Raw genomic sequence first — 10,433 nt, 5'->3', positions numbered from 1 at the left:
CTTTCCATTACTTTGCCTACCACCGAAGTAAGACTAACTGGCCTGTAATTCCCGGGGTTATCCCTATTCCCTTTTTTGAACAGGGGCACAACATTCGCCACTCTCCAGTCCCCTGGTACCACCCCCGTTGATAGTGAAGACGAAAAGGTCATTGCCAACGGTTCTGCAATTTCCTCTCTTGCTTCCCACATAATCCTAGGATATATCCCGTCAGGCCCGGGGGACTTGTCTACCCTGAAGTTGTTCAAAATGTCTAAGACATCTTCCTTCCTAACAAGTATCTCTTCTAGCGTACCAGTCCGTTTCACACTCTCCTCTTCAACAATCCGGTCCCTCTCTCTCTCTTTAGTGGCTGGCCCCAAAGTGCTCCCCCACTGACACCTCAGTCACCTGCCTTGCCTTATTTCCCAAGAGTAGGTCAAATTTTGCACCTTAGGTACATCCACATACTGAATCAGAAAATTGTCTTGTACGCACTTAAGAAATTCCTCTCCATCTAAACCTTTAACATTATGGCAGTCCGAGTCGATGTTCGGAAAGTTAACATCCCCTACCATAACTACCCTATTATTCTTACAGATAGCTGAGATCTCCTTACAAGTTTGTTTCTCAATTTCCCTCTGACTATTAGGAGGTCTATAATACAATCCCAATAAGGTGATCATCCCTTTCTTATTTCTCAGTTCCACCCAAATAACTTCCCTGGATGTATTTCCGGGAATATCCTCCCTCAGCACAGCTGTAATGCTATCCCTTATCAAAAATGCCACCCCCCCTTCTCTCTTGCCTCCCTTTCTATCCTTCCGGTAACATGTGTATCCTGGAACATTAAGCTGCTAGTCCTGCCCAACCCTCAGCCATGTTTCTGTAATCCTTCTTGTACAGGTCACTTCTACCCCAAAAGAGATTCCAATGATCCAAAAATGTGAATCCTTCTCCCATCCACCAGCTCCTCAGCCATGCATTCATCTGCTCTATCCTTCTGTACCTGCCCTCACCAGCTCATTTTCCTACATTAAACTCCAATTGCTAAGGTTTTGCCCACTCAATCAGCCTACCTGTATCCCCTTGCAGATTGCTAAGACAAGATGCTCACCCGGATATTTCTGTACAATCAGCAAGTGTGAATACATTACAGTCTGCCCCTCCTCCAAATGATTAATTGAGAAAGTAAATAATCACGACCCTAGGACTGATCCTTGTGACACTCCAACAATCGTATCTTTCCAAAATCAGAGAAAACGTACTCATCCTGACTCCCTGTCTTTGTGTTTAACTACATCTGTGTTGATCACTTGGCATGCCTTAGTTTTTTATTTGGATTTTCTCCTCGACTGCAGGTTCTTCCTTCTTATCAAGCCCTTTTTTGGCTGGAATAAGTTTTTGCTGAGCATCATGAAATACAGGTAGTTATATAATGCAATGGTTGGGTTCTAGTGCAACCGTGCGTTATAGAAAAATCACGCTTTAGAAACACCACTTAGTGTTGGCGCTGTAATCGCATTAGAGATAACACAAGTTTTAAAAGTTTGTGCTTTTGTTTATCTCCTGACTTTCCCTTTAATCTATTTCCACTTTGCACAACTCTTCCTTCATCCCTCTGTCATTGTGTTTATTTAAGTTGAGGACAGTGGTTTGAGACCTGAGTTGGTCTCCCTCAATTCCACTATGTTGTTATTGTTCCCCACGACAGGATTCTGAACTATGTGATCTTACACTGCCTTATTACACATGATTAGTCTTAAAGCAGCCTGTTCCCATAGTTGCTGCAACACACTGCTCTTACAAACACTCACTTATGTGCTTTAGATATTGACCTTCCATGTCAACATTGCCCATGCAATTTATTCAGTCAATATGCAGATTAATATCATGTATGGCGATTATAGTGTCCTCCTTCAATATTTCCATTATTTACCGACCTTTAACGACAGTGAGGCAGCTCTTCAGGGTGCTCGAGATAGCTCTCACCCATGTTTTCTTTCCTTTGCCATTTCTTACTTCCACCCAAACTGATTCCAAATCATATTCTATAGCATCTCTATCACCAAGTACCACCATGACACCATCCATTATTAATAAAGCCACTCCACCTCCTTTTTGCCTGTTCTTCCAGCATGTCAAGTCCCCATTCTTGGTCACCCTGCAACACCACACTACTGAGGATTGATCAGGTTTAAAGGTGGTCATGGAGAGCAGAGTGGCAAATATAAAGTGTCCTTACTGTATCATTAACTCAGACTCTTCACTCAGGAGTTGGTTCTTGTCTTGCACCAGTGTGATCCAGGATTGCATCAGATCTTGCTGTTCACCTGTAGGAGAAACAATGTTTAGAAACTGAACAAACCTGTCACTTTATTGGTAGATCTCAGCTTTAGCAAGTGGACAGAAATGCATCTGACTGCCTCTGAACCCATATCTGTTTCTGTCCCTTTATCTATTAACTTACCTTGATGCTCCCTGGCTGAACTATTCCTCCTAGCATCTCTTCCTCACAATTCCCTCAAACCTCCTCTTAACACATCTCAAGATAGTAAATGTACAGTGTGTGTGGAAATGATTGAACCTCACTTTGTACTGAACTGTTGACCTTGGGTTGGGTACACATGATAATCCATGAGCACTTTATTCAGGTTCACCCTGCGACCTGTGTGTGTGTGTGTGTGTGACCCTGCCTCCACTCCTTTACCATCTCGAGCAGCAGGACAGAACAATCACCTCATACACAAAGAGAGAGCCACTGAACTGCAGGTCTCCACTCCCTTCTACTTTATCCTGGAGTCACCAGAAATTAAAGATTAAACTCCCAGATTCTGGAGCTAAGAGCACAGAAGACAGATCATGGTGCTATTTTTAAAATTTTGGTTTCTCTTTCATTTTTGCCAAACCCTTCTGTCCATTGATTGTCAGAAAAATATTGGTGATGCATAAAAATGGTTGGTTGACCAGAAGGGGTGGAAGCTGAGAGCTTATATCTCCCTAAGTATTCATGCTGCTATCACAGCAACATACGTACAGAAAGGTGAAGGTCACAGTTTCTGACCAATTCTTTCCCAGCTCCACCTTGTCTTGAAAATGCGGCTGAGTGTACACTTGCAGGAGATGTCTATTGGCATTGTGGCCGTGACATAGAACATAGAACACAGAACATAGAACAATACTGCACAAAACACGCCCTTCGGCCCACGATGTTGTGCCGAACATTTGTCCTAGCTTAAGCACCCATCCATGTACCTATCCAATTGCCACTTAACGTTCGCCAATGATTCTGACTCTGCCACTCCCACAGGCAGCGCATTCCATTCCCCCACCAGTCTCTGGGTAAAGAACCTACCCCTGACATCTCCCCTATACCTTCCACCCTTCATCTTAAATTTATGTCCCCTTGTAACACTCTGTTGTACCCGGGGAAAAGGTTTCTGACTGTCTACTCTATCTAATCCCCTGATCATCTTATAAACCTCTATCAAGTCACCCCTCATCCTTCGCCGTTCCAACGAGAAAAGGCCTAGCACTCTCAACCTATCCTCGTACGACCTATTCTTCATTCCAGGCAACATCCTGGTAAATCTTCTCTGCACCCTCTCCAACGCTTCCACATCTTTCCTAGAGTGTGGTGACCAGAACTGCACACAGTACTCCAAATGTGGCCTAACCAAAGTCCTGTACAGTTGCAACATCACTTCACGACTCTTGAATCCCTCTGCTAATGAACGCTAATACACCATAGGCCTTCTTACAAGCTTTATCCACCTGCGTGGCAACTTTCAAAGATCTATGAACATAGACCCCAAGATCCCTTTGTTCCTCCACCACACTAAGAACCCTACCGTCAATCCTGTATTCTGCATTCTTATTTGTCTTTCCAAAATGGACAATCTCACACTTGGCAGGGTTGAACTCCATCTGCCACTCCTCAGCCCAGCTCTGCATCATATCCAAGTCCCTTTGCAGCCGACAAGAGCCCTCCTCACTATCCACAACTCCACCAATCTTCGTACTGTCAACAAATTTACTGACTTACCACCCTTCGACTCCCTCTTCCAAGTCATTAATAAAAATTACAAACAGCAGAGGACCTAGAACTGATCCCTGCAGAACTCCACTTGTAACTGGGCTCCAGGCTGAATATTTACCATCTACCACCACTCTCTGACTTCGACCCAAATTTCCCTCTATCCTATGCCTCCTGACTTTCCGCATAAGCCTACCATGGGGAACCTTATCAAATGCCTTACTAAAATCCATGAATACTACATCCACTGCTCTACCCTCATCCACATGCTTGGTCACCTCCTCAAAGAAAGGTGACCTTTCAGTGGTGACCTTTTAACAAATAGAAATTTGCTGTTTGTGGAATGCTGGGGCCCTCTGCTGGAAGGAAAGCATCCCTGCAACAGACCCAATGTCTTCAATTCCCACTGTCCATGCCATTTAAAGGAATAATAACACCAAAGAACCCTTGAGCCCAGTTTCTCAGTTTCAACTTCAGGTTGTGGGTGTGATTGGCGTTTATTGTGCAGCTCTGATTGCCTTTGAGAAGACAGTGGTGTTTAAGTGTGGCCGTACAGCGAACAAACAGGCTGCAAGTGTGCAGCATATTGTTTAAGATAGTCACACGACTGGCCATGCAACAATCTTAAAGGGGACGTATCATGTAACAAATAGATAATGCGCAGCAAAGTGATGTCTGAGGGAACAGCAGTGGTGAGCCACCTTCTTGAGCCACCGTTGTCAAAAGGTTTTCACCCATAGTGCCGTTAGGGAGGGGATGGCAGGATTTTGATGCAGCAGCAATGGTAACATTGTCCAAAGTCAGGACACCATTTGACTTGAAGGTGGGCTGTCCTTCGAGATGGTGGACATTGCAGATTTGGCATTTCCCGCACTAATGGGCTCCCTACTCTACCTATAAGAGTTTAGAAGGATGATAGGGGATCTGATTGAAGCGAATTAAATTCTGACAGAACTGAACAGGCTTGATAAAGGACAGATGTTTCCCCTGGTTGGAGAGTCTACAACTGAGGATACAGTCTCAGGATATGGAGTAGACGATTTAGGATTGAGAAGAGGAAACATTTCTTCACTCAAAGGGTGATGAACCTGTGGAATTCTCAACACCAGAAGGCTGTGGAAGCCTGGTCACTGGATATATTCAACAAAGAGATCAAGACCATTGGAAAAAAATTGGGAAAGTAAAATTGAGGCAGGGAATCAGCCATGAACGTATTGAATGGAAGAGCATGCTCAAAGGGCCGAATGGCCTCCTCCTCGTCTCTATGTTACTAATGGGAGGGAAGGCATGGAGGAGGGAAAATTCAGAGTGAGAATCAGAATAAGCCATTCTTAACACAACAATCGTTTTCAGAGAGTGTGTGGTCTGGGAGGATGAAACATCACATGTAGAAATAAGTTATTTACAAGTGAAGGAAAATGTATTTTCCACTGATTGAGTCATCCTAGGATAAGATCCTGAAGTCAGCACCAATTAACTTACACAAATACATCCCAACCAGCATGAACAAAGAGCAGCATTGGATATTTCACATCACGTGCTTAATAGCTGCTATTTCTGAGGTAAAACACACAAAGCAAAATACAGGTCACATGACTATTACTCATCGGTTATTTAAAAATATTGGAGATTCTTAAAAATAGCTGTTGACCAGTTGGAGTGACAATGATAATTGTTTTTCTCCAAACAGTCACCCTCTTTTCATCATAAATAATAATTTGAAAGCACAACTATTTGCAACTGTAAGTTATCCATGGTCAACAGCAATATATACCATTCACTAACAAACTCTATTAATTTAAGTCAGACCCACTTCTATCATCCTCTGCAAATGATATGCAATGTCCTCTATGAATTGGGCAGGTCTTGTAGTGGTACACATTGTCATTGAGAGTTCATCAGGAACTTTGTCAGTCCTGGGATGAGGTTCTGTATGTGGACAGCAGTGTTCCCCTGCCAAGTGTTACTACTGAGGTAAAAACAATGACTGCAGATGCTGGAAACCAGAGTCTGGATTAGTGGTGCTGGAAGAGCACAGCAGTTCAGGCAGCATCCAAGGAGCTTCGAAATCGATGTTTCGGGCAAAAGCCCTTCATCAGGAATAAAGGCAGTGAGCCTGGAACTGGTGAAGTCCACACTGATGCTCTGGGGTTGACGTGTTCCGAGGCAGAAGATGAGGCGTTCTTCCTCCAGGCGTCTGGTGGTGAGGGCCCCGTGGCCTAACATTTCAACTCCCCCTCCCACTCTGCCGAGGACATGGAGGGCCTCCTTCACCGCCGCTCCCTCAAGTTCTAAACTTGCAGCTCAGCACTTTCCCCATGACTTGTCTGGACTTGTCCTACCTGCCTAGCTCCTTTTCCACCTATCCACTCCACCCTCTCCTCCCTGACCTATCACCTTCATCCCCTCCCCCACTCACCCATCGTACTCTCTGCTACTTTCTCCCCACCCCCACCCTCCTCTAGCTTATCTCTCCACGCTCCAGGCTCACTGCCTTTATTCCTGATGAAGGGCTTTTGCCCGAAACGTCGATTTCAAAGCTCCTTGGATGCTGCCTGAACTGCTGTGCTCTTCCAGCACCACTAATCCAGAAAGTGTTCCTACTGATCCATCGTCCTCATTGAGAAACAGTGGACTAATGGTTCTGATGGTTGTACTGCATTCTGTGCAGTTGGTGACACATCTTCCAGCCATCTACAGTGAAGGAGCAGCTGTCCTAGTTGTATGTATATACCTATAGTTACAATAGTATAGACAATAATATAATTCATGTTCACTGAGTGGGAGCAAGGTTATAACTGTTCTACACAGGCACCAAGTTGTCATGTGGACTGCCCCTTGTTCAGGGCATTAAATGTTTGTGCTCTGACTGACTCTCCAATGCTAAAGTCTGGTCATGAGCTAGTGGCTTTATCAAAGTGAAATTTAGCTTATTTTGGTTTGCTGATGTAGTCCTTAACCTCATTGCTGATGTTTGGCCAGTGCAGCACTCAGGTAAGGTGCACTTCCTTAGAGACAAAAGGACTGCAGATGCTGGAATCCAAGGTAGACAGGCAGGAGGCTGGAAGAACACAGCAAGCCCGGCTGCATCAGGAGGTGGAGAAGTCAATGTTTCAGATGTAACCCTTGACAGTTATGTGGATACACGTCAGCATCTTTTTGTCTTAACTCCTTAGAGATGATGAGTCCAAGATGCCATCTTGAGCTGTCACTTCATCTAGAGTCATACAGGTGTACAGCATGGAAACAGACCCTTCGGTCCAACCCGCCCATGCCGACCAGATATCCCAACCCAATCTAGTCCCACCTGCCTGCACCCGGCCCATATCCCTCCAAACCCTCCCTATTCATATACCCATCCAGATGCCTTTTAAATGTTGCAATAGTACCAGCTTCCATCACTTCCTCTGGCAGTTCATTCCATACATGTACCACCCTCTGCGTGACAAAGTTGCCCCTTAGGTCTCTTTTATATCTTTCCCCTCTCACCCTAAACCTATGCCCTTTAGTCTCCCCCACCCCAGAGAAAAGATTTTGTCTATTTATCCTATCCATGCCCCTCATAATTTTGTAAACCTCTATAAGGTCACCCCACAGCCTCTGATGCTCCAGGGAAAACAGCCCCAGCCTATTCAGCCTCTCCCGATAGCTCAAATCCTCCAACCCTGGCAACATCCTTGTAAATCTTTTCTGAACCCTTTCAAGTTTCCAATAGGAAGGAGACCAGAATTGCACACAATATTCTAACAGTGGCCTAACCAATGTCCTGTACAGCCGCAACATGACCTCCCAACTCCTGTAGTCAATACGCTGACCGATAAAGGAAAGCACACCAAACGCCTTCTTCACTATCCTATCTACCTGCGATTCCACTTTCAAGGAGCTATGAACCTGCACTCCAAGGTCTCTTTGTTCAGCAACACTCCCTAGGACCTTACCATTAAATATATAAGTCCTGCTAAGATTTGCTTTCCCAAAATGCAGCACCTCAAATTTATCTGAATTAAACTCCATCTGCCACTTCTCAGCCCATTGGCCCATCTGGTCCAGATCCTGTTGTAATCTGAGGTAACCCTCTTCGCTGTCCACTACACCTCCAATTTTGGTGTCATCTGCAAATTTACTAACTGTACCTCTTATGCTCACATCCAAATCATTTATGTAAATGAAAAAAAGTAGTGGACCCAGCACTGATCCTTGTGGCACTCCACTGGTCACAGGCTTCCAGTCTGAAAACCAACCCTCCACCACCACCCCCTGTCTTCTACCTTTGAGCTCTGTCTGTCCAATACTCCCCTATATACCAGGTCTGTCCTAAAGACTTCCAGCCCATCCTTTCATTACTATATTCCAGCAACATTTGCAGAGTTGCATCAAATTGCTTGATTCGAGCAAGTCTTTCAGATGCCGTGTCTCTGCTGGGTGAAAATTTCCAAATCAAGTCGGGTTGTTGCTTTTCATTGATTCTGAAAGATTTCACACTCCACCCTAGCATTCTCAACTTTTCTCACAGCGGGTGCTGCTCCCCACAGCTTCTCAGCAATGCACATCTGTTTCTCTTGTTAATTTGTCGTGTACAGATAATATCTCTGCAAAACAAACAATGTCACTTTGCAGATTCTTTGACTGAATAGATGTAGCCCTGAGGAACATGCTTTGAAATGGCTTGAGGTTGGACTCTACTGTCACTTCGAGGAGAAAGTGAGGTCTGCAGATGCTGTAGATCAGAGCTGAAAATGTGTTGCTGGAAAAGCGCAGCAGGTCAGGCAGCATCCAAGGAGCAGGAGAATCGACGTTTCGGGCATAAGCCCTTCTTCAGGAATAAGCCCTTTCCTGAAGAAGGGCTTATTCCCGAAACGTCGATTCTCCTGCTCCTTGGATGCTGCCTGACCTGCTGCGCTTTTCCAGCAACACATTTTCAGCTCTACTGTCACTTCATCTGTCTCAAATCGGTATGATTGATATGCTTACAAACAGTGGCAATAATTGGTCCACAGCGTTGGTACATTTACATTAAATGCAATCAGTTGTCCTTGCTGTATACGTGTTGCTCCAAGTTCTGTCTCACTGGAATCACACTGCAGGGTAACATCACCATTGACATCACAGTACCCTCAGCCCTGCTGTCGTTGTCACTTGTTATTTGTTTCTAGTAAAGTCTTCTTCTGTTCCTCGATACACCGAGCTTTCTGGAGGTTCGCACCCTGGTCATGAATAATGCAAACACTTTGCTACATTGTTCTCAAAATCAATGAAAGGTTCGACTGTGTTCACATTTGTCGGTTGCTGCATCTGTGCTACAGCTCTCATTTTGCCAGGACCTGGGCAAAGCCGTTTTGCGGTCAGTACATACCCTATGTTCTCAACTTCAAGCACCTTCAATTGTATTATCTCCTTGTTCAGCTTCAGGTTTCATTTGGTGAGTTCTCTGTCGCAGTTGCACCCGATAGTTGTTGTGGTCTGTGATGGCTTCTTCCATTGTGTCTCCACCTTCATAGACAAGCAGATCGTTATCATGGTCTGCATTCATCCCATTGTTTTGGGCTCCCAGCTTCATTCGTTCCCTTGGAATAAGTATCACTCCATCATATAACCTGAACCTTACCTTTGTATGCACCTGCAAAGCTCATAAATGTTGCACAATTAGCACCGATGTCCACTTAATCGTTGAATCTCTACAGTGTGGGAGCAGGCCATTCGGCCAATCAAGTCAACACCAACCCTCCATGGAGCATCCCACCCTGTAACCCTGCATTTCCCATGGCTAACCAACCCAGCCTGCGCATTCCTGGAGGAACCCACACAGACACAAGGAGAATGTGAAATTCCACACAGACAGTCGTCTGAGGGTGGAATCGAACCAGGGTCCCTGGCGCTGTGAGGCAGCAGTGCTAACCATTGAGCCACCATGCCACCCTATACTTCACATTTACTTGATAATCATTCTAACAGTCACACCCCATTGGTTGCCTTTAGACCTGAGGATGCCTACCTGTTGTGTAGTGCAGGGTGATTCATTTGAACCGTTGGCTGACATCTCTCCAGCAGCCATTTTCATTAGCTTGCTTTGCATTTTTGTAGCTAAAACACTTATATGTGAAGTAATCACCTTCTTGCAGGTTAGAGCACTGTTTCCTCTACAATGGACATGCTTTCATTTCTTTTGTGTGCTGTCCTCTGCAATATTGTCCTCTTGCCTTCAACTGTCTGCTGGCCCGGTGTGAACATTATTTCCTTTTCTTTTCAATATGTTGGTCTCATTGGGCCTAGAATGTCTTGCGATATAATGCAAAGCCTTACCTACACTTCCATTAATACTGTCATTGTTGTGGTTCTGTTCGCCGAGCTGGGAATTTGTGTTGCAGACGCTTCGTCCCCTGTCTAGGTGACATCCTCAGTGCTTGGGAGCCTCCTGTGA

At 44.9% G+C, this 10,433-nt stretch overlaps 1 protein-coding gene across 8 annotated transcripts in view; it reads right to left on the bottom strand.

Annotated features, from left to right (window-relative positions):
- The window catches only part of mical1 (microtubule associated monooxygenase, calponin and LIM domain containing 1), a 119,974-nt gene that overhangs the window by 11,153 nt on the left and 98,388 nt on the right, over positions 1–10,433 (bottom strand). For all 8 annotated transcript variants that reach the window (XM_043717009.1, XM_043717011.1, XM_043717013.1 and 5 more), the window contains one exon: positions 2,225–2,312. In XM_043717009.1, the coding sequence (XP_043572944.1) occupies positions 2,225–2,312 (88 nt within the window). The remainder of the gene's footprint in view (positions 1–2,224; positions 2,313–10,433) is intronic.

Source organism: Chiloscyllium plagiosum, chromosome 26, assembly GCF_004010195.1.
Source record: "Chiloscyllium plagiosum isolate BGI_BamShark_2017 chromosome 26, ASM401019v2, whole genome shotgun sequence".
Taxonomy (NCBI): Eukaryota; Metazoa; Chordata; class Chondrichthyes; order Orectolobiformes; family Hemiscylliidae; genus Chiloscyllium; species Chiloscyllium plagiosum.
Note: the sequence above shows the minus strand (reverse complement) of the source record. Positions and strands in the feature narration are given on the sequence as shown.